General features: G+C 19.8%; 4 protein-coding genes across 13 annotated transcripts; 3 read left to right on the forward strand and 1 right to left on the reverse strand.

Annotated features, from left to right (window-relative positions):
- Window positions 1–713: 713 nt before the first annotated feature.
- On the forward strand, window positions 714–4,193 carry LOC412119 (gamma-tubulin complex component 4). Its single transcript, XM_006557886.3, has 9 exons — window positions 714–871; window positions 954–1,092; window positions 1,233–1,432; window positions 1,515–1,609; window positions 1,760–2,067; window positions 2,135–2,605; window positions 2,711–2,888; window positions 3,596–3,818; window positions 3,882–4,193. Exons 1-9 carry the CDS (start codon window positions 803–805, stop codon window positions 4,128–4,130), a joined length of 1,932 nt encoding a protein of 643 aa, XP_006557949.1. The 5' UTR covers window positions 714–802; the 3' UTR covers window positions 4,131–4,193.
- A 588-nt stretch (window positions 4,194–4,781) lies between these two features.
- On the reverse strand, window positions 4,782–6,322 carry LOC727156 (vesicle transport protein USE1). 3 transcript variants are annotated; one of them, XM_026441073.1, is made up of 6 exons: window positions 6,183–6,322; window positions 6,003–6,106; window positions 5,853–5,902; window positions 5,416–5,654; window positions 4,998–5,324; window positions 4,782–4,848 (listed from the first exon to the last, which is right to left on the reverse strand). In XM_026441073.1, exons 2-6 carry the CDS (start codon window positions 6,102–6,104, stop codon window positions 4,808–4,810), a joined length of 759 nt encoding a protein of 252 aa, XP_026296858.1. In that variant the 5' UTR covers window positions 6,105–6,106; window positions 6,183–6,322; the 3' UTR covers window positions 4,782–4,807. The 3 variants fall into 3 exon arrangements, with proteins under 3 accessions (XP_026296858.1, XP_026296860.1, XP_026296859.1); XM_026441075.1 differs by having other exon boundaries at window positions 5,853–5,918; XM_026441074.1 differs by lacking the exon at window positions 6,183–6,322 and having other exon boundaries at window positions 6,003–6,154.
- Window positions 6,323–6,517: 195 nt separating this feature from the next.
- LOC725492 (sorting nexin-2) lies at window positions 6,518–9,348 on the forward strand. Of its 2 annotated transcripts, XM_026441072.1 has the most exons (8): window positions 6,518–6,636; window positions 6,712–6,964; window positions 7,149–7,400; window positions 7,473–7,719; window positions 7,821–7,985; window positions 8,060–8,181; window positions 8,579–8,878; window positions 8,957–9,348. In XM_026441072.1, exons 2-8 carry the CDS (start codon window positions 6,863–6,865, stop codon window positions 9,302–9,304), a joined length of 1,536 nt encoding a protein of 511 aa, XP_026296857.1. In that variant the 5' UTR covers window positions 6,518–6,636; window positions 6,712–6,862; the 3' UTR covers window positions 9,305–9,348. The 2 variants fall into 2 exon arrangements, with proteins under 2 accessions (XP_026296857.1, XP_026296856.1); XM_026441071.1 differs by having other exon boundaries at window positions 6,525–6,964.
- A 782-nt stretch (window positions 9,349–10,130) lies between these two features.
- Window positions 10,131–24,832, forward strand: LOC409414 (kinectin). 7 transcript variants are annotated; one of them, XM_026441076.1, is made up of 18 exons: window positions 10,131–10,490; window positions 11,174–11,340; window positions 11,641–11,801; window positions 14,172–14,354; window positions 14,829–15,147; window positions 15,572–16,353; window positions 16,467–17,180; window positions 17,250–17,419; window positions 17,500–17,674; window positions 17,966–18,055; window positions 18,242–18,490; window positions 18,573–18,716; window positions 18,853–19,005; window positions 19,074–19,196; window positions 19,513–19,593; window positions 20,956–21,198; window positions 22,693–22,732; window positions 24,494–24,832. In XM_026441076.1, the coding sequence occupies exons 2-18, from the start codon at window positions 11,193–11,195 to the stop codon at window positions 24,535–24,537; spliced, it is 3,819 nt and encodes a 1,272-aa protein (XP_026296861.1). In that variant the 5' UTR covers window positions 10,131–10,490; window positions 11,174–11,192; the 3' UTR covers window positions 24,538–24,832. The 7 variants fall into 7 exon arrangements, with proteins under 7 accessions (XP_026296861.1, XP_026296862.1, XP_026296863.1 ...); XM_026441077.1 differs by lacking the exon at window positions 22,693–22,732 and having other exon boundaries at window positions 20,956–21,255; XM_026441078.1 differs by lacking the exon at window positions 22,693–22,732.
- Window positions 24,833–25,006: the final 174 nt, after the last annotated feature.

A 25,006-nucleotide genomic window follows, 5' to 3' on the forward strand; every position in this document is an offset into this window, starting at 1 on the left:
TTTACAATACTATAATATTGAATGTTTTTCACGATAAAATTTAATATAATTTTGTATTTCATGAAAGACGTGTAGCAAATTGTTTATTCTTAATTTTATGCTATATAAATCTTCTTCATATAAACTAATAATTATATTTATGTTCTAAAATAAAAGTTCACATGAGAAGATAGTCTTTAAATTATGATTTCCATACATAGAGTATCTATACATATATATACATAATATGAAACTAAATTTCAAAGAAAAAAAACATGTAGTAGTTTAAAAAAAAAAATTAATTTTATGATAAAATTTTTAACAAAAACAAATGATAAATAAAAATAATAAACAAAATAAAGAATTAAAAAAGTTAATTTTCTATTTAGAATATATTAAAAAATAATATATTTGTTTAAATATTTTTACATGATAATTGATTATAATTTAATTTATATAATTTTGTTATACTAAATTAATTAAATAAATATATAAATTAAACTTAATTATATATATTTGTAATTATAATAAGTGATTTATTGAAAATTTGTATATATGATTATAAATAATTCTCTAAATTGTGATTACGTTTTATTTATATTCAGTGAATAAATTCGTTTCGTGAAATATAGAATATAGAATCAAAATTAAATACTATATTAATGTTCAAATATTATCGTTATTCATTATATATATCACAAAAAGTAAATTTTGACAATTGAATTATAGGTTATTTAATTTTCAGTTTATAGGATTTTTACTACTTTTCTTATTTATGTGCAACATAATTTGAAGTGTAAAAATAATATTTTATTAAATTAAAATGTTGCACGAAGTATTATTGTCATTATGGGGATGTTCAACTAATGCTTTAAAAATATTGGAATCAGATGTAATTATAAAATAATATTTATTACAATTAATTTTACAAGTTTTACATCTTATTTATGTTTTTTTAAATTTTTTGCTTTTAGACTGTAGATCTTGAAAAATATTTACATCCTGGTGAACGTGTATTACTTAAGGAAATATTAGATATAGTTGAACAATGCAATATTATCAGAAATTTTATTCAAGAATATACTACTTCTGATAATTTAAAATCTACTCAAGGTATTAAAAATTGCTACTAAACTTAATTATATATTTTATTATATTATATATATTAAATAATTTATTTATTTTATTTATATTATGTTATATTATATTATATTATATTATATATTATATTATATATTATATATGTATTACAGATTTACAAAATATATCTCAAGGTTTATATTTACAAGCTCTTTGCGAAGGAATGGATCAAGCTTTAGAACCTTTTCGTAAAGAGATTGTTAATTTGGAAGATATAGTTCTTCGTGATAGTTATACTCCATTATCATTAATACTTTGTCGTATCCAAAAATATATATGTCTATTTTCTGTTTTGAATTCTATCATAAGAGAAGTAAATTAATATGATATAATTAATATTTAAAATGATATTTGAAATATTTATATAAAAAATTTTTATAAAAACTTAATTTTAGATTCGCACACAAAAAATTCATGGTTGTAAATTATTGCAATGTTTGCATCAAAATATGTATACTGGTATTCCTGATGTAAAGACTGCAATAGAAAAGTAAGTATATGTTACAGTTATATATAGTATAAATATTATATATTATATATTATTATAAATATATATATAATATCATATATTATTAATAAATAATTATATATTATTTTATTTTCACATTTACATTTTTGCTAATTATTTCATTTTATTTAGAATGTCTCATTGTGTACATATAGTTTTTTATAAACATTTAACTAATTGGCTTTTATATGGTCATTTAGAAGATATGTATAATGAATTTTTCATTCAAAAGATATCTGAGAAACAAAATAATTTAATGTTAGTACACAATAAAGATAATTTTGCTGATAAAATAAATACAAAATTTAGTGCAGATATGTGGAATTATGATGTTCAAATAGATATGCTTCCTTCTTACATTAGACCATCTTTAGCAACTAAAATCTTAACTATAGGACAAACTATTATAATGTTTGGAAATGATCCAAGACAGAAAAAAGGTAATTTATATTTAAAAAATTTTAAATTACATAAGATATTAAATAAATTTATGTTATTTCTTTATAGATTTTGCTATAGTTGATCAAACTGAAACTTCCATTTGGGGAGAAAAAGAATATGAATATTTTCTTAAACTTCAGAATCTCCAAAAAAAACATATTTTTAATATTGTTGAATTTGAACATATAATTGATGAATTAAAACAATGTATAACAGAACTTTTATGGCGAGTTGCTGTTGAAGAAGCACATCTTGTACAACAACTTAAATTAGTAAAAGATTTCTTTCTCATGGGGCGAGGTGATTTGTTTCTTGAATTTATTAGACTCACAGCTCATATATTGAATAAACAACCAACACAACATACATCCAGAGATATTAATTTAGCTTTTCAAATGGCTTTAAGAAAAATGCACTTAAATGATGAAAATGCTATGGATAATTTTAATTTTATAGTACCAGTTCCAGTAAATGAAAGTGAAGATATTGAGATAGAAGGTGCAGAATTTACTGAGAAAGAACGTGAAGATCCTATTGGTAAAATATTTTTTTTATTTAGCATGATATATTTTAAATAAAAAATATATTTTAAATAATAAAATTTTCAACAATTTAATATATGTATATATAATATTATTATAGAAAGACGTGGTTGGGGTATGATTATTTTGAAATATAAAGTCATATGGCCATTACATTTATTATTTAGTCCATCTGCTTTAAATAATTACAATATATTATTCAAATTTTTACTAAGAGTTAAAAAAACACAAATTGATTTATGGAATCTATGGAGTGAGCATATGTATTATAAAAATATGTAAGATATGATTATATAGTCTCTTCAATATCAGTTTAATATTTTTATTTCTTTATCAATTTCAAAATCGTCATTCATATTCATATAACTTATGAATGGTTAGATTAATATTAGTATATTCACATTTTCAAATATTATTACTTAACATTATATATTAGAACATCAATCTTTATGTAAACAACACAATATGTATATTTTTCTTAAATATATTTTTTATATATTTTTTATATGTATATTTTTCGTAAAAAAATATCAGAATTAAAGAAAATATATTGATTAAAAAAATATCTATTTTTAAAAATATCTTTCTATGTATTATGCAATTGTATATCAATCAGCGAAGTTTTCATATTATTATAGAAACAATTGTTCATATTTAAAAGTATTAATGCTATTATTATTAAAATATGTTATTATTAAACTAAAATATATATAAAATTAATATGATGATATCTATAATACAAGATATCAGAATGATTAAATGAATTTAATATTTTCTTATATTTTTTGTCTCATTATTTTTCAAAACATTTTTATTCAGTGACAATTATTAATATTGATCTGAAAAATATGATGATAACTTTTCTTGTAGGATTATAAGTTCTCGATTTTGAAAAATGTTAAACTGATTCAAAAAATATTGTTTTACTTTATGTAAAAATTAAGTTTAATTTAATATTAAATATTAATTATTTTTATTATTATAGTGATATTGGTGTAATTCAATTAAGAAATAATTTAATTTTCATTATTGATAATCTACAATACTATTTACAAGTTGATGTATTAGAAAGTCAATATACTATAATGGAAACAAATATAAAAAATACTCGAAATTTTGAAGATGTACAAAGAGCACATTGTATTTTTTTAGCTAATGTTATGTCACAAACATTTTTATTGGGAAGTTCAACAGAGAGAAAAAATCCTGTATGTTATTTAAATATGAATCATCATAATTTTTATCTTATTTATTAATGGATATTTTTATAGGTGAATAAATTAATAAAACTTTTATTACGACTTTGTGATGATTTTATTTTACAAGCATCAATGTGGGAAGTAGGTGATTTACTTTTAACAGAACAAGAAGAACTTAATACATTATCTGATACTCTTAGAAGTTTAATGGGTTGGTTAACTAAAACTTTGAATAGAGTACGTGCACAACCAAGTGGAGAACATTTAGCACAACTATTATTAAGATTGGATTTCAATAGATGGTTCAGCAAAAAAATGTAAAAATTTAAATTTAATTATAAATAAATAACAACAAAAAAATACATAATATATTTATAAAAATTATTTGCTATTATAAATTTATTTCTTATATACATATTAAATTCATTTTTTTACTTTATAAATTAATAATTCTTTAATTTTAACTAATTTAATATAAACTGTTTTAAAATACAATGCAAATTATTTTAATTTTAATTTCGTAATAAATTTATCATAAATTTATCATAAAATCTCCATATTATAGGAATAGATTTCAAGATAACAAATAACTGAAATCACGGATAATATTATAAAGCATTATATAATATATATTGTATAATAATAAAACGAATATATACGTATATATATTATATATTATAATAATAATAAATAATAACTAATATAATAAAACTATTATAATAAATATAATGATACAATGTTAATACAATAAAATGAAATAAAAAATGATGTTATTATACGATATATATGAAATAATACGATATATTTATATATAATATAATTATAAAGTATAAAAGTTCAAGTACAAATATTTGAAATGATGGATATGGATGGGAATTTTATTTTCAATTTCATTTTATTAATTTAATTTCATATAAATTATATAAATGTATTATTTACATTTATATACAATCTTATTTGTTTTAATTAATTATATATACATATTTATTAATTTAAATCTAAACTCTTTTTTTTGCAACTTTTATAAATAATACCATATCTAAAACAAAATATAAAAATAATTTTATATATTATATAAACATATTTTTAAAAAATTAATAACAATAAATTATATTATAATAATATTATAATATCATATTATAATAATATTATAATGTAAATATATTTACATTATGCAAGAGTACTTACTAAAAAATATAACTAAAACAAATGCAATCATTACCCACATCCAACATCGCCAATAAGATTGTGTATGCTCTTGTAGTTTTAATGATTCTGTTTTTAATTTATTTGTATTAATATCTGTTAATTTATCAGATTTTTCAAGTAAACCAATATCCTTTTTTATAATAGCATTTGCTGCTAAAGCATGTTCTTTTATACTACTAGTCATTGAAAGCATATTTTCGGCAATTTTTTCTTGAATATTTCTATTATATTTTAAAAGTGCATCCAAATCATCATCTTGCATATTCATAGTAGATGATCTTTGTCTTATACCATCTTCTGATATTCCTAAAAAATAATAAATATATAATAAATAATAAATTTTATTATATATTATAAATAATTTAATTATTTATTATATTAAGTATAATTTATATACCTTTATCATTATGAAATAACTCGGCTCGTAATTCTTTGTTATATTTTGCCGAAGTTTTTTGATGTATTTGAGTTGTTATATTTGGACCAATTGAATCATTAAAAGTTGTAGAATTTTTTGGTAACATTTGTACTGCTACAACTCTGTCAACTGGACTTGTAAGTTTAGATGTATTTACTAAACCTTTTAGAAAATCTATTCGTTTAATATAACTCATCATAGTATCTTTAGATGGTTTACTAAAAAGTTATTAATTTCACTTATATTTATATATAATATAAGTACAAAGTACAAAAGTTTAAGTACAAATATTGGAAATGATGGATATGAATGAGAATTTCATTATAATTTAAAAAAAGTTATATTATTTATAATTAAAATTTAAATTTTTATCAATAAATATTTTTTCTTTTTTAAAGGATAAAATAGAAGTATACCTTGATAATGTTTGTAAGTGTTTAATCATATCATCCAAAGTAAAAATATACTGAAATAATTGATATCTTTATTTTAAATAAATTATTTTAAAATTAATAATTTGAAAATTATTATATTAATTTCTTAATTAATTAACATATTTTTTAAACCTTTTCAAGTTTCCAATCTTTATGAGGATCATCTTTTGCCATTAATTCACATCTTGTTAAAAGTCGTCTGATATTTATTTCTTCTCTAGATATTTGATTCATTTCTGACACAATCAATAAATATTTATAAAAAAATTTATAAATAAATATTATAATATTATAATATATAAATACACGTACAACTTTCTTCAAGTTGATTCTTATGTATAATAGTTGATTATTATGATGTATATAAAAATAATACATAATATATATTATATGACATTATACAAAAGTACTATATGAAAGTACGTATGTATATTTTATGATATATATATGTATTGAGTGAACCATAGATTTGTATAATTCTCTTAGAAACATGTATTTATTTATATTATTAATTATATTGAAGTATTTGTATTAGAAATTTTTAAATGTTTACAAATTTTTAATCTTTGATTTTCAAAAATATAATAATATTATTTAGAAAATAATTAGATATAATAAAATCATTCTTTCTTTTATTATTTTTAAATATGCCGCTACAAATTCATCACTAGACGATAACAATTTATTGTGAATGAAACAGTACATAATGCATTTTTTCATCCAACCGCAACTAACCGACTTCGTCAGTAGACGCCTTCATAATAACGTAATTATTAATTTATTGTTTATATATTATATTTTATCATTTATGTGACTTTTATATTAATATGTGAATGTGTAGAAAACATAAATTAGAAAGTTTATAAAGCACAAATATAGATTCTGTGAGAAATACGATAGTCTTAGATAGCAATTGACGTTGGCATATAATACTTAGGGGGCCGATCCCAGTATATACTTACATTTCTCAGTAAATTGACAGAATTGTTAAGATGGCTGATATAAAAGAATCTCCGCCACTATTTGATACTAACGAAACAAAAGTTGATGATTTAGATGATGATGATGAAGATATTTTTGCATCAGCAGTACAGGTATTTTTTATATTGTTTTTAAACATGTGCATATAAAAATTTCACAACCTATAAATTAATTTTAAAAATTTATTTTTATAATAAATATAATATATACTTGTTATCAATATTGACTTAAAAAAAATTGTTTTATATTTGTTTTTTTACATTTTTTAAAAGAAAATTTAATTTTTGAAATGTGTAGGATCAAAGTCAATTGGAAGATTCACCTCCATATAACGGAGTATCTACTATCCAAACGGAATTACCAAAATTGACTTTGCGAGATGTGCCAGAAGAAAATTCATTTTCATCAGTATCAAGTCCTGCACCAGGACCATTAAATTCACCATTGGGACCAATGAGTACTGATATAGGAGATCTTCATGATGTTCCCATAAATGATAATACAGATATATTATCAACAAATGTTATGCAAACTCAATCAACTGATATGGTATATTTTAAATTATTAATTATTAATAACAAAATGTTGAAAAAAAATATATATCATATATATATTTTATAGGTATCCACAGATTCTTCCGATGTTTTTTTAAAAATTACAGTTACTTCTCCTCAAAAAATAGGAGATGGAATGGGTGCTTATGTTGCTTATAAAGTTGAAACAAAAACAAATATGCCAATATTTAGAAAAAGAAATTTTAGTGTTATTAGACGTTTTAGTGATTTTCTTGGTCTCCATGACAAATTAACAGATAAATATCTTAGAAATGGCAGAATAATTCCACCTGCTCCAGAGAAAAGTGTCATTGGTAAAAGATATTTTATAATAGATAATATTATATTTTATTATATTATATTATATTAATTAATTTTATTATATTATTTAATAAAATAAATATTTTATATTTAGGAACAACCAAAATTAAAATGTCTGGTGATAAGAATCAAGAACAAAATTCTAGTTCTACAGAATTTATTGAAAAACGCAGAGCAGCACTTGAAAGATATTTAAATAGAACTGCAGCTCATCCAGTACTTAGTGTTGATCCTGATTTTAGAGAATTTTTAGAAGCTGGTAAGTTATAGTGTAAAATAAAATAATTTTCTTAAATATTATCATATATTTGATTTTATGTATATTTCAAACAGATATGGAATTACCTAAAGCTACTAATACATCTGCACTTAGTGGTAAAGGTGTAATGAGGCTTTTTAACAAAGTTGGAGAAACTGTTAATAAGATAACATATAAAATGGATGAAACTGATAAAGTAAAATTAAAAAATTTTATAACTATTATTTTGCATCACATATATATATATATATATATATATATATATATTATAAAATATTTTTTATTTAATTATTTATTTAATTAATTATAACAAATATTTTTTAATGCAGAGTATTCGGATGAAATAAAAAAAAGGCGATTATAGAAACTAAAATATTCATAAAAATTAATATGCAAAAATATCAGTTAAAATTTCAAATTAATTTTTCAAGTTGATTTTAAATGAAATGAAAAAATGTAAAATGAGATTCTATTTCCATCATATTAATTTTTGTGTTTATTTTAATATTTAAAATCGCCTAAATTTTCTTTTTATTTTACCTGAATATCCTGTATCTTTATATATTTGTGTATTTTTAATTTTTTTTTTTTAGTGGTTTGAAGAAAAGACATCACAAATTGATTCTCTCGATGTTCAACTACGTGCATTACATTCTGCTGTAGATACTTTAACTAATCAAAGAAGAGAATTAGCAACATGTACTGGTGCAACAGCAAGATCTATCGCAGTTCTTGGTCATGGTGAACCAGGAGCATCTTTGGGAAGGGCATTAGCTCAACTAGCTGAAACTTTAGAAAAAGTAGAAGTAATCAGAAGAGCACAAAGTAACAGTGATCTTTATCAATTTGGAGAGATGTTAAGAGATTATGTTGCACTTATTGGAGCAATAAAGGTTAGTGATCAATTTACATTTCTCAATTTAGTTTTTAAATTTTAATTATTATATAGTTTAAACTCTTATTAATTTTAGGATGTATTTCATGAAAGAGTAAAAGTTTTTCAAAATTGGCAACATGCTCAAATGATGCTAAATAAGAAACGAGAACAAAAAGCAAGATTAGAACAATCTGGAAGAACTGACAAAACAAGTCAAGCTGCTACTGAAGTAATAGAATGGGAAGCAAAAGTTGATAGAGGGCAAGAAGAATTTGATAATATTTCAAAAATGATTAAAAAAGAACTCGAACGATTTGAATTAGTAAGAGTAGAAGACTTTAAAAAGCAATTAACGGAATATTTGGAATCTATGTTACAATATCAAAATCAACTTATTAAATATTGGGAAAGCTTTTTGCCTGAAGCACGAGCAGTTGCATGAACATTTCCTAATAATATTGAAATCTTTTTTTATCATAAGAAAAAGAAAAATTTATAAATGAAAAATTTCGTGCAATTTTTAAAATAAACTTCTAATAAATGATAAATAACGTTTTGTGGAAAACGTATATTTATCGATTTGCGGTACAATTATAATGTTTATGTAATACAGTAAAAAAAAATATTTTATGCCAATAATCAGAAAATTTATATACAATAATTTTGAAATACTGCCAATGCTTTTATACATTAAAAAGCAACAAAAAAAATGGCATATTTCATTTTTCAAATTTTTAAACATTCATTTTATTGATTATTTTCGAGTATCATGCGTCTTCTTATTATTAGTTTATATTAGAAATATAAAGCGCATAATACTGTTTGTTAAAAAATGTTATATAATAATAAAAATTGATTAAGATTGTATAAATAGAGAACATTAAATATCTATTTGTTAAAACAAAGTCTATAATCATATAGTTAACATTAAACTTTATGATTTTTTATATTATTTTCAGATTAGCAAACAGACATTCCAATAAAATTTTTATTACACTTAATATACTTATATACTTTGATAAGCGTGGGATAAAAATACCATATTTTTCTATATGTTAAAAAGTTGATTATAAATTACAATAAAATTAAATCGTTAAATAAATATATTACTATTTTTATTATTAAAAAAGTTTTATTAAAAATTTAGTGTAAGTACAAATATATAAAATATTTCATTGTTTTTACATAAAATACATTTAGAATAGAATTCTATAATCATAAAATAATCAAACTCTATGTTTTACTAAGTTGGTCAGCTTGTTTAGTATGTAAAATTGACACAGTGTCACACAAATACGTTAACTCTTGCATGTTGTGTAGTATGTAAGTTATCATGAATTATCAATCATTTACCGTGGTTAATTGTCATTGACAATTAACGAAATTCGTAGATGAATTTTGTTCTCGTTTGTACCAATGTTTTGCATACGTGGCAGAAGCTGCCACCAATCAGAAAACGGGTGTTTTGATAGGCGTGGCTTCGAACACGTATACTTATCTGTACGTCCGGCCGCCATAATCTTGAGAAGTCGTGTGTGAATTCTTGTCGTGATTCTCTGTAGACAAACATTACGTTGTTCATTTCACATTCCTTAGTGGAAGCAATCGACTGATTTTTGGTGAGAAGTGTAAGTTTATCAAGTTTGTTAATTCTATTGTTTTAATGAAATGTTAGTACAATATAAATCATTTTGCCGGCTCTACCAATTAGTGATTTAATATTAAGAAACTTGACTCATCTTCAGTGATTATGTCGATGACCCATTTGTCACCCATATGTCATTTTCATTATACTATTTTTTAAAACTTTTAGTTAATAAATAATCTTATTATAAAACACTGTGTGTGTGTATATGTATGTATATGTGTGTGTATATATATATATATATATATATATATATATATACATACATACATATATATATTATATACTGTATACACATTATATACATGTATATACATGTGTATATATATATTATTTTATATACTACATTATTGATATATAAATTCTAGAAATATATACACAAAAAATATATTTATAGAATTAGTTAATAATATAAATTGAATTAAAAAAATATATAAATACATATTATATATATTGTCAATAATGCGTATATTTAAAAAAAAAACAATTAAAATATAACACCATAAGTATATCATAATTAAATTGTGATAAAAATTATATAATGTTATAAAAAAAAATCAATGATATTGTATAGTATATTATTAAATTAATTTTTTTTATTATGAAATAAATTTAAAAAATCTTAAATAATCTTTATGATATAATAAATTTATTTAATTCTTGCAGACATAAGTATATATATAAAATGGATGTTCAAACAGGATTGGTATATGTAGCAGTAGTAGTTATCTCTGCAGCAGTTATTGTTTTAGTATCAATGTTTGGTATAAAAGAAAAATCTTATGAAGAGGCAATAGCAGAACAAAGAAAACTTCCTGATGATCTTTTATTAAGTATGTATTATTAAGTATTTTAAATAAATTTAATTTATAAAGTAATTTATAAATATATTTTCATATTAAAGATAATGATTTAAAATTATATTTATTATATTATTATATTTAATATAATATGTAATATTATAATTTAATACAAATAATATTAAATTAATTATTTTAAATTCCTTTATATTTTATTAAGAATTAATTTTTATTATTAATTATTAATTATAAAATTAATTTATATAATTTACATTATAATTATTTAGATTGAATATAAGATTAATAAATATAGCACTTATAATAATATTATAGGTAAAAAAGATAAAAGTAAAGAAAAAAAACATAAAAATAAGGCAGGGAAAAAAGTAAAAGAAAAGAAAGAAGAAAAGGAAGAAAAGGAGGATAAAGAAGAAAAAGAACATGTACAGTTTGAAGAAAATCCTCAAATATTACCATTAGAACCATTAGTACGAGTAAGTACTTATTAAATATTTGATTATATTCATGTTTTCATTTTATGTAAATAATTATCATACCATAAAAATTTTGATTTATGTACATTATTATTTTCATGCTAGATATATAAAACAATTAGATTTAATTAAGATCATAATCTATATTTTTTTGAAATAAATTTAAAATTATAAATAATTTTTTATAAATAAAAAATTATTCATTTTATATTATTTTATAAAAAGTTTGAATTATATTAATTTTTTTTTTATTTAAAAAGTTAAAGAAATTTTAAAAAATATTTTTAAAAAATATATTGTTGAATTTTGATTAAAAATTTATAGCAAAGTTTATTTAATTTTTACATATTTGTATTTTTCATATTTATGAATAATTATTGCATATTTATATATATATTATATATATTTTATATATATAATATAAAATATAATATAAATATATTTTATATATATATATATATAAATATTTATAAAAATAAAAATATACACATGCGCTTTTTCAATCTTGCGTTTTCATACATTTTCATGCATGAAATATGGTATGCTTACATATTGTATGTCAAACCTGTATGTCATTTAAGGTCTTATTATTCATGATGTATTATATTTCTAGATGTTATCCAAACCATAAAACTAATTATAATATTTTATTGTTTAATAACATGCAAAATTTTTTGTATGATATTTAAATATTAACTAATATTATATTACTAATATATATTCTTCATTATTTCTATGCTATAAAATAACCTATAAAATAACCTATAATTCAGTGACATTTATAAAAATATTAATTATTTAATAATGATTACATATATAATAATAATTATTTATCACTTTATTTCTCAATATAATTTTTCTTTCTAATTTTTAATTTCTATAATAGTTGAAAATAAATTAAAATAATTGCACACTCCTATATCAATGTAAAAATTCAAATAATGTTTTCCCTATAAAATCAAATTAATTTTATATATATTAAATTTTATATACCTTATATTGAAATGGACATTTATTCTTTTGAAAAATTTTTTTTTTATTTTTAGTTGTACAAAATTAAATTTGTTTAATTTTTTAAGAAGAAATCTTGTTATTCAAAAAAAAAAAAAAAAATTTGGAAGCAAATTATATTGTAAGGTTTTACATAAACAAATACACATACACACACAATATTTAAAAGTGATTAGCACTTGTTACATGCATATATATATATGTATATATTATAGTAAAAAATATTTTTAAATATGTTTATATAATTAAATTTTTTACATAGTATGTTTTAATTATATAATTTTCTAATTTTTAAAATCTATTTAACATAATTAAAATTATGCCATGGTAAGTTATTTTAAATTATAGTTGAAATAATAAAATCAATATATAATCATTAATAGTAAAGTATATCAATAATATCATTAACCTCAATAAATATTTAATATTTAGAAAATGAAAAGCAATAAAAAATTTGTGAATTAAATGAATAATTTTTAATGGAATAGTGATTTAACAATATAAATTAATTAAGACAAAAGTTCATTTTTTATATATTGCTCATTAATAAACAGTTCTAGGACTTTAAGATTAATTTTTATAAATAACTGTTTCATATATTATATTTTATATTTATATATTTTATTTTATATGAAGTAAAATAAGAAAAGAATATAAACTTAAATTTCATAAAAAATGTTTTTTTGCAAATATATTTATATTTTCAAAATTATATATTTTTAAATTATTAATGTATTAATATTAATGTATTAATATTAATGTCTAATGATCTTTATATACTTAGATTTAGTTAGATAATATGAAGATATTGCTATTTTTATAATTATTATATGAATTTTAATATGTTAAAAAATAATGATTAAATTGTTTTTTCCTTTTTATTTTTCTTATGAAGTAAAATATAGTATTATTGATAATACAATAGATTTATTAATTTCAGGTACATTTGTTTGGCAAGAAATCAAAATAAATACAATTTTAAGGTGAAATCTATGATTTATATTTATTATGTTTAATATTATGCATATTAATTATTTTGATTTTTTTTTAAAATACAAGTATTTTATATAATATGGATATGTTAAGACAAAAACACACATACACACACACAAAATATATATTTTTCTGATATTACAGTATTAAAAAACATTAACATCTATGTTTCTGCATAAAATATGTGCCTCAAGATACACATATGTGCATACATACACAAATTAAAATATATAATGTATATGTCCATTTTAATATAATGTAAAATAATATTATATACATTTTCTATTGTAAAAGTAAAAATTTTTTGTTTATATTATTTTTATTTCAATGTATGGGAAACATTTTATATATGCATTGAAATCATAGGAGGGTAGCAAAGGAAGTAAGAAGAAAAGCAAGCATGAAAAGGTAAAGCCAATTCTTGTAAATAAAGATGAGCCATTGGTTATTGTGACTGAATTAAGTTCTTCACAACCTCTTTCGGCTGAAGCTAATCATTTTGACCTCATTCAACCAAAGGATGACCTCGAACTCATACGGAGTCATAGTGTGAGTGAACTGCTTTTGGTAGAATATTTTATCTCATGTACATTTCATTCATTTTTCATATTTTGCAAAGCTTGCTGCTTTTACAAAAGCTATATAGGTTTGTGTAATGCTTATTTTATATTATTAAAACATTTTTAAATTTATTTATATATTATATTTTTTAGCCAATTTTAATGCTATAAATTAATGTATTATAAATTAATTATAGATATTTTTATATTTGTAATCAAAGAGGAGTTTAAATATTAATTTAAAATTGATATATTATATATTTGTTTACTAAAATATTTAATATAGTACCAGATTATTTTAATTTTTTATCTTTTTTGTTATGTATTTTGTGTGTATATTGTTTATAAAATTTTATTAATAAATAATTTAATATATAGTTATTATGTTTGTTTTCAAAATAATTATAATAAAATTTAAATATTTTTGTCAATTTTAAAGTATATATATATTTTTGTTGAACAGAAAGAGAATTTGCAACAAATTGGTCAATCTGAGTCAGTTGTGAATAAATCTCCAAAGGAAACTCCAACAAAATCAAAAAAAAGTATAAAAGAATCAATAAAAAAAAAGGATGAAAATGTTAAAGAAGAAAAAAAAGAAACAATTACTAATATTAATGTACCAGTTCTTAATAAAGATTCTATAAAAGACATTAAAGAACAGAAAGAAATTTCAATTAAAGATGCAAAAGAATTCATGAAAGATACTATACCCTTTACTCAATCAATGAACAAGGAATCTAAAAAAGCAAAGAAAAAAAATGATATTTTAGCACAAATTGGTAAATTGATTATTTTATTCATTTTTTGCAATTAATTAATTAATTTAAAAAATTTATATATAAGACTGCTATTAATTTTTTTTCCTTTATTTAATTCTTATTATACCTATGTATTTTGTTAATATTTTTGTAAAATAATTTATATTATTAAATATTCATTATATATATTAAAGATGTTGAAATAAATCCATTATTGTTATATATAATTCAAAACTTGTAAATTTTTTTAAAATGGATTTGAAAAATGGATCATAGATAAGAAATTGTTTAAAAAAAAAGAAAACTATATTTTTGAATTAATATTTAAAAATTTATATAGTAAGATATAATAATAAAACTTTTTAAAACCAAAAATAATGGATTTCTTTTCCAGTCCTTCTAATAGAATTTTTTAAATTTTTCATTTTTTTTCATTTTATTTTAGGTGGAGATAAAGATGCTGTTAATGTTTCTTTATTAATGCCTTTGGTTCAAAAAGCTGAACTTAGTCGTTCTGAAATACAAATTCTCATTGATCAACTTTTAAATAAGCAAATGGATAATCCTTCAGAACATTCAGAATGGACAGAAGGTCGTGCAGATCCAGTTATTAAATTAAAAAAACAATTGGCAGAAAAAGAAAAGGCTTTAGCTGATGAACATGAAGCAAATATTGCATTTCAAAATAAACTGAAAGAATTAAGAGCTGAATTGAATTCTGAAAGATCTAGATTATCAGCTAATGTAAGACAATTAGAAGAAGCATTAAATGCTAAATGTACAGAAACTCAAACATTACATACTCGTATGCAACATATTTTGGAAAGTCATGCTGCTGAAAAACAAGGATTTACTAGACAGATTGAACAATTGCAAACAAAAGTAAATGAAAATGCTGCAATTATTCATAAAATGCAAGAAGATCAAGGACAAACTCAAGGTCATTTACAACAAGAATTGATAGCACAACGTAAACAAATGGAAGTTCAATTTGCACAAATGCGTGAAAATGAAAATGCATTAAAAGCACAATTAGCTCAAAAGCATGTAGAAGTACAAGAATTACAAAGTGAATTACAAGCAACTTGTGAGAGTAGTACTGCTGAAATAGAAATGTTAAGACAACAATTAGGGCTTATGCAAGGTCAATTAATGCATTCAGAAGGACAATTGCAACATTTTAAAGAAGCTGGAGATAGATTACAAGATGTTGCTAGACAACTTGAGGTGAGAAAAAATTGTATTTGTAATTGAATTCATAAGTTTTAATTAAAATTTTATTTAATAAATAAAAATAAATTTTTACAATTATTATAAAATTTTTATTTATTTTTGTTTAGGAATCTCATCGTGCACATGCTGATTTAGATCATAGATTAAAGAATGCTCATCGTCATGAACAAGATCTTCAAAAACAAGTCAACTCATTACAAAGCGAATTAAATGCTGTAAAAGCAGAAGCTAATGATGCTTCAGTATTAAAAACAGAATTAAATAAAACTCAATCTGAATTAATGAAATTAAAATCTGAGCTGTCACATTCAATGAATGAAGCGAAATTTGAGGCAGCTGAAATTACAGCTCTTAAAATGACACTTGTTAACAAAGAAGAGGAGTTAAAAATATCTCAAGAAGAACTTGTTAACAAAGAAGAAGAGTTGAAAACATCTCAAGAACAACTTAACAATGTACAAACTGAATTAAAACAATCAACAGAAAATATAACACAGTTGGAAATACAACTAGATACAGTACAGAAGAATTTAGATACTGTAAAAGATAAATTTGACAAGACAACAGAAAGTTTGAAAAAAGCTCAAAGTGACGTTAATACTTATCAATTAAATATGGAAAAGTTAGAAGAAGAATTAAAACAAACTCGAAATGAATTAGAAAAAACACATGGTGAACTCAAAAATGTAAATGAAACAATGCATGAAATGAAAACATTGAAAATTGAGATAAATAGATTACAAAATAATGAAAAACAATTAAATGAAATGCAATTGCAACTTACAAGATTGCAAGAAGAAAATAATACACTTTCTATGCAGGTATTATTCATTTAAATATTAGTACGTACATAAAATATTGAATTGGAAATAAATATAATGTTTTTTCAGCTCACAAATCTTGCAGACTTACAAAAACAACTTAAACAATTACAAGAAGAAAATGAATCATTAGCTTCTCAATTAGCAGCAACTACTGAACGTCCAGCTGCAGAAGGCCGAGAAAATGGAATTGATGATAATGTTCAAAAGAGCATACAATTTGTAGAACAAACTAATTTGTATGTTTATATTTTATAATAATTTAACATATATTTTTTGATTAGATGATATATGAATTATTTATATTTATATTTTAAAGGTTGGCTCAAAAGGAAAGTCAATTAAATGAATTAAAAACTGAATTAACACATAAAGAAACAGAACTTAATCAATTAAATGCACAAGTTGATGCATTACGAAGTGATATAAATAATCAATATAGTCTTGTGGCAAGTTTAAATAATGACTTAGAAATACAAAGATCCAAAAATAATGTAAGTTACAATATAAATCACAATATATTGTGTATATATATCACAATCAATATATAAATAGTTAAATTGTTATATAAATATCGAATTAAATTATTAATTTTTTTTATATGTTCGTGTGAATTCATTTTTATTGTTTTTTCGCAAAAAAACATTTTTTTGTTATTTGTATGTAACACTTCCATCACTTTGCCAATCTTTTTTTATTTTTAAATTTTAAAAATATTATTTAAATATTTATTCATATGAAATATTTATCTCATAACTTATTTCATTTATTTATGATTGGAACAGGAATTGCGTATTAAAAACTGGAAAGTGATGGAAGCTCTTTCTGCTGCCGAATTGCGTGTTAAATGTAATAATAATGGGAGTAACTTTGATGTAAGTCCCCATTTTATTTATGCTAATTTTTATTTTCTTTTTTTTTCAAAATTTAAAATTATTATTTTTTTTTATTTTTTACATAAAATTGAATAAATTGTAATATTTAATCGTTATATAAAAATTTATTTTTTTTATTTAATAAAATATTAAAATTTTTTATAACAATTATTTATTTATTTTTAGGAAGTTACACAAAAATTAAAAATTGAACAAGAAGAATTAACAAAGACTTTATTACAAAGGATATTTCCTGAAATAAAAATATCTGAAAAGTCATATGATCAATGGCTCAAAATTTATGAACAAAAAGTGAATATAGTTTTAACTGAATTGAAAAAGAAAAATACAGTTGATACTCATTCAGAATTAGAAAAACAAAATAAAAATTTGCAAGATATGGTTTCACATTATAAACAAATTATTGATGATACAGTAAGTTTTTTTTATATTTTTTTTTATATTTATGATACATTTTTATTAAATTTAAATTACAAATATATTCAAAATTTTATAGGAAGGTATGCTCAATAAACTTCAAAGTCATGTAGAATCAGAAGAAACAAGATGGATGTCTCAACTTCGACAGAAAGAAAATGAGATAGCAACTCTTAGGATTAAATTGAATGATCTTTTGAATAAATTAAATATTCATGAAAATGTAAGTTAAAAAATATATTAAAAATATATCTAATATTATTTTTTATTTGTAAAAAAATATAAATATATAAAAATAATAAATAATAATAAAATATATAAAATAATGGTAAATAAATGATTATTTTATATTTGTATAGTTACAAGATAAAGTAGTAGAATTGGAAACCAGATTAAAAGATGCTGAATTTTTTAAAGAACAAACTAATGCCGAATTATTGGCACTTAGATCTACACCAAAATTGAATGAAACAAACACTCAGGATCTAGCTACATTAGAAAAACTTCAAGAGGTAAATAAATATAAAATTATATTTATCTGAAGTATATTGAAAAATATATGATAAATCTGATGTTATAGGAAAAAGCACGATTATCAGAAGAACTTCTAATAGAATGTAATAAAAGAGCAACAGTAGAAGTAGAATTGGAGAAATTACAGTGTGTCATTACACAACTTCATCAAAAAATGTCACAACTTAAGGTATTATATATATGTATATAGATAATTGTTAGAGATTTATTTTTTGTTTTAAATGATTTATACATTTTTTTTATTATATGTGAATTTAATATAAGATATTTGACAATAAAAGTAAAATAAAGAAAATAGAAAAGTAGAAAAGTAAAATAAAGATTTTTAAATTATAAAAAATATATAAAATGATATTTATACATATTTATACATCTATCAATATAATATTAAAATCGTCGAATTACATAATATACAAAAAAAAAATTTTTAAACAAATAGAATAAATTTAATGAAATATATCATTAAAATGCTCTATTAATTTTAGAGTGAAGTTCATGACGGTTGTAGCAGTTCAGAACAACCAACATTAAATGGGCCACCTACTTCTGAATGCTCTAATTCTGAGGTTAGTATACATTGATTTTAAATGTTTTGTAAGTGTTTTAATTAATTTTTATCCAGTGCCTTTTGTATAAAAAAATTAAAAACTTATGTTATAGCTATAATAATAAAAGTTATGGCTATAATGCGAAAATGTAAAAAATTAAATAATGCTGCAAAATTCTGAATGTATTAATTATAATTTGTGAAAATAATTACTAACATAGATTTTTGCGTTTTATTGTTATTATTGTACTATATGTAATAATTATATAGTATAACAGTTCATATATAAATATTATTTTGTGAAAGTTACTTAAGTATTTAAATACTTTGACAAAATAAACTTTGATAATGTATGTATCTTGTGTCATAAAATTTTATTATTTTTTTTAGTTTTTTTCAAATATGAAATTTATTTAAAATACAGTTTTAATATTTATATCAATATTCTTTTACAAAGTATTATCTATAAAAAATGATATTTATTAAATGGACTAATATCAGCAGAACAAAAGAAATCTAATTTTAATTTTAATTCTTTATAAATATTTATCTAATGAATATTATAAATTTAACAGATGTAGTATTATTGCTTGAATATTTTAGTTAAATTCATATTTATATATACAATTTCATTTAAATTTCAATATAATATATATTTCAATTATTTATCGTATTTAATATTTTTGACATAGTTCATCTATAATAATTACATTTGATTATATTTAAAAAACAAATCTTAATTAAATCTTTTAATAATTATTATCTTATTTATAATAATTATTATAAATTTTTTAATATTTATTTAATATTTATTAAAATAAATCTGCTAATAAAACTATAATTTATCAATATATTATTACCGCTATTTTATAGATATTTTGTATATAATTTTGTATTTAGAAAAATGATATATTAAGAATTTTTTTCTTATTATTAATTTTTAAAAAATAATATAGATAATATTCTTTATATATATTACTATTATTGTTTGAAAAATTTAAATTATTTAAAAAAAATATTTGTAAATAATATATGTTTTTATTATATTTATTTATACGTCAAAAATGTAAATCTTTTAATAATATAAGGATAATAGTATAACTTTTCTTTTTTAAATATAAAGAAATTTTATAGATCATATATTATTTTGGTACAAAGGTATGTGGATTATTTTAATAAAATATAAAAAAAATGAAAAAATGTTTTTATGAAATGTATATATATCAATAATTTGATTGTGATTATCATTTCATTTTTAATTAATTTCTGAAACGACAATTTTGAAAATTTTTTTTTGATTTTTTAATTAAAAAATTTGATAAATTGTCGTCATCTAATATATTGTGTGGTGAGTAAAAATAATAATATATCTGAAATGCAGCCCCCACTAGCAACACAGACTCTGATAGCTGCATTAGAAAATATTCTTCTCAAGAATACAGAGTTCGCAAATTGTTCCATAATCAAGCCCATCAATTTGGTTCAGTCTCAACAAGAAATTGACAACAGCCCCCTTACTACAAAATACTCCTCCAAATCTTGTCATATGACAGATCACAACACACAGGCTAGCTGGAATCCATTGATGAGCCAGCAGCATAAAAAGCACAAGAAAAAAAGGAAGGTAAACTCCAAAATTGTGAAAAGAGGAACAAATCTTATTGGCTCTGTTACTATATAGGTGCACTTCATTTAATTATTAAAATGTAATATTTTTGTTTGGACTCAGTATTACAATGAATGTTATTTTAAATAATGTCATAAATATTTTATTAATTTTAATTATAAATAATTAATTGCTTTATATATTGATTTTAAATCTTTTATAATATAAATGTATATGCATATTTTTTAATTTGCATAATATTGGTGAAAATTTCCAATTATTCTTAATTTTTAAATTTATAATATATCTAAAATATATAAAAAATATAAAAAAATATATTTAAAATAAAATTACTTTTTTTATTCCTCTATATAATACATAAAACAATATAATATATAAAACAATAATAATTCCTTGTGATAATTTGGAGTCCTCTTTTATTATTTTACAATATTACAGAATATTATTTAGTAGTCTATTTGAACAGTATTTTGTAGTAGACCTACTTTTGTTGGTTTCAATAATTTAATTATATAATTTAATTATAATTTAATATTATTTATTGTGGCTGTCTATAAAAATATTAAAAATATTTATAAATGATATGTAGTTATATGAGACAATAAATTTTATATATATATATTATATATATTAAATATTAATTATATAATATATATAATTATTAATTATGTTTTATAATTATATATTTATACATTTTTTATATTATTTTATGTATATTAATATAGTATTTTTTATAATTTATTAAAAAATTATTTAAATACGATTTACATATATATATATATATATATATATATATATATATATATATATATATATACGTATATACATTAACTTTAAATGTTTCATTTTTAAATCAAAAATTAAATTAACAATTAATAATAATACTTTTTAATATTTCAGTACATTTTTTATATTGAATTTATTTATATAAAAATATTTATATAATTTATTTATATAAAAGCTATAATATTTAGAATGTTTTACAAGTTATGAATCGCGATATACATAATAAAAATATATGCTAATAGCATTTTATATATTATGTATGCATTTTTTATTTTGTTTTAAAAATAATATGATTGCTGTAAGCATTCTTTTTAATATTGCATAATATTTTTTAAAAAAGAAAATAAATTATTTTTTTCTAAAAAAATTTATGAATTTATTATGAAATTATTTGTTATTACGAAATTATTACGAAGCAATGTTGAGTCATTGATTATCTTATTTTGGAAAATTTGATGCAAATTATAATAATGTTTTATAAATTATAATAATTTATTACATATAATAATATATTTATAATTCCCATTATCCCAGTGTTTGTTTCATAAAATATAAAAAAATATTCAAGATTTATTTAAAATAGCAGATATTATTAAAATAACAGCGATTCATCACGATTCGATTGTTAAAAACATTTGCTTTGACATATAAAATCTCATACCATAACGATAAATAACAATTTTGTTATTTTGATTGTTCTGACAGTCCACTAAGAAATCCATGGCAAAACGGCGCAGATTCGCAGGTATGCAAATCAAAGTATGAGATTCTGGAATTTTTCTTCCTTTAAAAGGATTGATAGTAAACTGCTAATAGCAGTTTATGCCAGGTCATACTATAATTTATAATCTTATTTAATAGTTAATTTTAAAATAATAATTTACGCACACATTATTTTTCGTAGTATTAAACATTTATATTTTTATTTTAATGGGCACTATTTTATTATTTGCTTACAACTAGTAACATTTCTTTAGCAAAGAAATAACAAATGTAATTATTCAATATTTAAATTGTACATAATAGTATGTTAAAAAATACTATGAACATTAAATATTTTATGATTATAATTTTTTTTTCAAAAATAGTAAATATAATACAAAATATTGATTATATGATTTATAAATTTGAATAAAAATTGTTTATTTCTATTAAGAATTATAATTAAATTCTAATATAATTTTATTAAGATATTTTAATAAAATATTAGATTTAATATTAGATATATTAATATTTATTGATAAATAGAGCATTAATTACAATATATAATATTTCTTATATTGTTTTTGTACATATTTCATTGACAAATTTCTTAATTTTTTAAAAATATGTTCATTAATTTTTTATTTTTAGCTATTTTAAGTTCTGGCCTATAACATATATGTTCAAATATGTTGCACAGTGTTTAGATCTCATTAGTTTTATATTTTATTTAATCATCATAATGCATTTTGTGTCTTGCATCTTGTCTGTCCCTATACATCATTAAAGGAAATAAATTTTATATATTTTTTAAATTGTATCAAATTATATATATATAGTGAAATATATTATTATATCATTATATCATTTATATCAATATAAAATATAATTATGTCTATCATAAAATTTTATAACATATTAATAATAATATTTTGTTTATAGAAAATGCAATATATACAATATAAGTATAAAAAATTTATACAAAAATAAATAAAAATTTATAATATTGTCAGCGAATGAAGTGATGATGTATAAATGATGAATATCAAAGAATATGCATAACTACATATGAATCAATTTTTATAAACACAAACACTGGGGTAAAGGACACACTATTATATAAAAAAATTTTGTTTGCTCTATCAAATTGAATATGTGATTTTCCATTGATTTTATCATAGTTTTTCATTATAGTTTTTCATCACTGCTATTTTTTTTATTTTTGTACATTTGTATTGCTTTTGCTCTTATATGTTTAATTAACTTTCTTTACAGATGGTAAATATATTGTTGGACATAACATAGTGTATTTTTTTTAACAGCCACAATATTTAGGAGAAATGTGCTTATGTAAAAATTTTTATTATTATTTATTATTATTATTTATTATTTTATTATTATTTTGTTATATAATTAAGTTTATGCTGTTTGCTTTTGAATTTTGTAATATTAAAAATGGAGAATGATAAAAGATTAATATTTTAAACACAATATATTGTTTAAAATTCTTTTTTTTTTAAAATTCAAACAGCATGAATATAAGCTTTTTAAATGATTATTTAAGCTTTATAAGATATTTATTAGATATTTTTAGTATTTATTTCCAGTAGATATATTCTAATTATTTATATTTTTAATATACAAAGTTTATGTAAATTATAGAATATTAAATCAATAATTAATGGAATAAAAAAATGAATTGTTTATTTTATATCTGCTGGAGAGAATGTACAAATAATTATTTTTATATTGTATTTTGCACATATTAGATAATACAGTAAAATTTTTTTTATGTATTTTTCAGGGTGGTTCAAGAAAAAAATAACTTCAAAGAACAAGCTGCGTTAATGCAGCATAATTGATCGAGACAATTGATAAAGGAAATACATGTAAAATTACAAAAACTCCAACATTACATAAATATCAATGGAAAATTTGACCATTGAGAAGATTAACATAATAATGAAAATATGAATAATGTTTCTTATGAGAAAAATATATTATTTTATTATATGAGGAAAAATATAAATAATTTTGTAGTTAGACATTAAGAAGAAATAGAGCTGGTGTTTGTTACAATTACACAATTAATAGAAAAAAGCATAATTCAACAATTATTAAAATTATATTGTAAATTACTGAATAATAGTTATTTAATTATTATTTTTGTTATGTAAAACACTCAGATGTGTTTAAAATCTTCATAGTTTATTTAAAATTTATTATTCATAAAATCATTTATAGAACAAAATATACTTTATCATACTTAATGAAACACATAATGTTCTAATATGAGTGATATTTCAAATATCTTTAT

The sequence above is a fragment of the Apis mellifera genome, linkage group LG5 (genome assembly GCF_003254395.2).
Source record: "Apis mellifera strain DH4 linkage group LG5, Amel_HAv3.1, whole genome shotgun sequence".
Lineage (NCBI taxonomy): Eukaryota > Metazoa > Arthropoda > Insecta > Hymenoptera > Apidae > Apis > Apis mellifera.

Coding starts and splice junctions, on each gene's coding strand:
- LOC727156 (XM_026441073.1), bottom strand. CDS start 6,104: ATGAATCAAATATCTAGAGAAGAAATAAATATCAGACGACTTTTAACA. Junction 5,325..5,415: donor GTTATTTCATAATGATAAAG/GTATATAAATTA, acceptor ATTATTTTTTAG/GAATATCAGAAGATGGTATA. Junction 4,849..4,997: donor TGTTTTAGTTATATTTTTTA/GTAAGTACTCTT, acceptor ATTTTGTTTTAG/ATATGGTATTATTTATAAAA.
- LOC412119 (XM_006557886.3), top strand. CDS start 803: ATGTTGCACGAAGTATTATTGTCATTATGGGGATGTTCAACTAATGCT. Junction 1,093..1,232: donor TAATTTAAAATCTACTCAAG/GTATTAAAAATT, acceptor TATGTATTACAG/ATTTACAAAATATATCTCAA. Junction 2,068..2,134: donor TGATCCAAGACAGAAAAAAG/GTAATTTATATT, acceptor ATTTCTTTATAG/ATTTTGCTATAGTTGATCAA.
- LOC725492 (XM_026441072.1), top strand. CDS start 6,863: ATGGCTGATATAAAAGAATCTCCGCCACTATTTGATACTAACGAAACA. Junction 7,401..7,472: donor AAACTCAATCAACTGATATG/GTATATTTTAAA, acceptor TATATTTTATAG/GTATCCACAGATTCTTCCGA. Junction 7,720..7,820: donor TCCAGAGAAAAGTGTCATTG/GTAAAAGATATT, acceptor TTTTATATTTAG/GAACAACCAAAATTAAAATG.
- LOC409414 (XM_026441076.1), top strand. CDS start 11,193: ATGGATGTTCAAACAGGATTGGTATATGTAGCAGTAGTAGTTATCTCT. Junction 11,802..14,171: donor CATTAGAACCATTAGTACGA/GTAAGTACTTAT, acceptor TTGAAATCATAG/GAGGGTAGCAAAGGAAGTAA. Junction 18,717..18,852: donor AATTAAATATTCATGAAAAT/GTAAGTTAAAAA, acceptor ATATTTGTATAG/TTACAAGATAAAGTAGTAGA.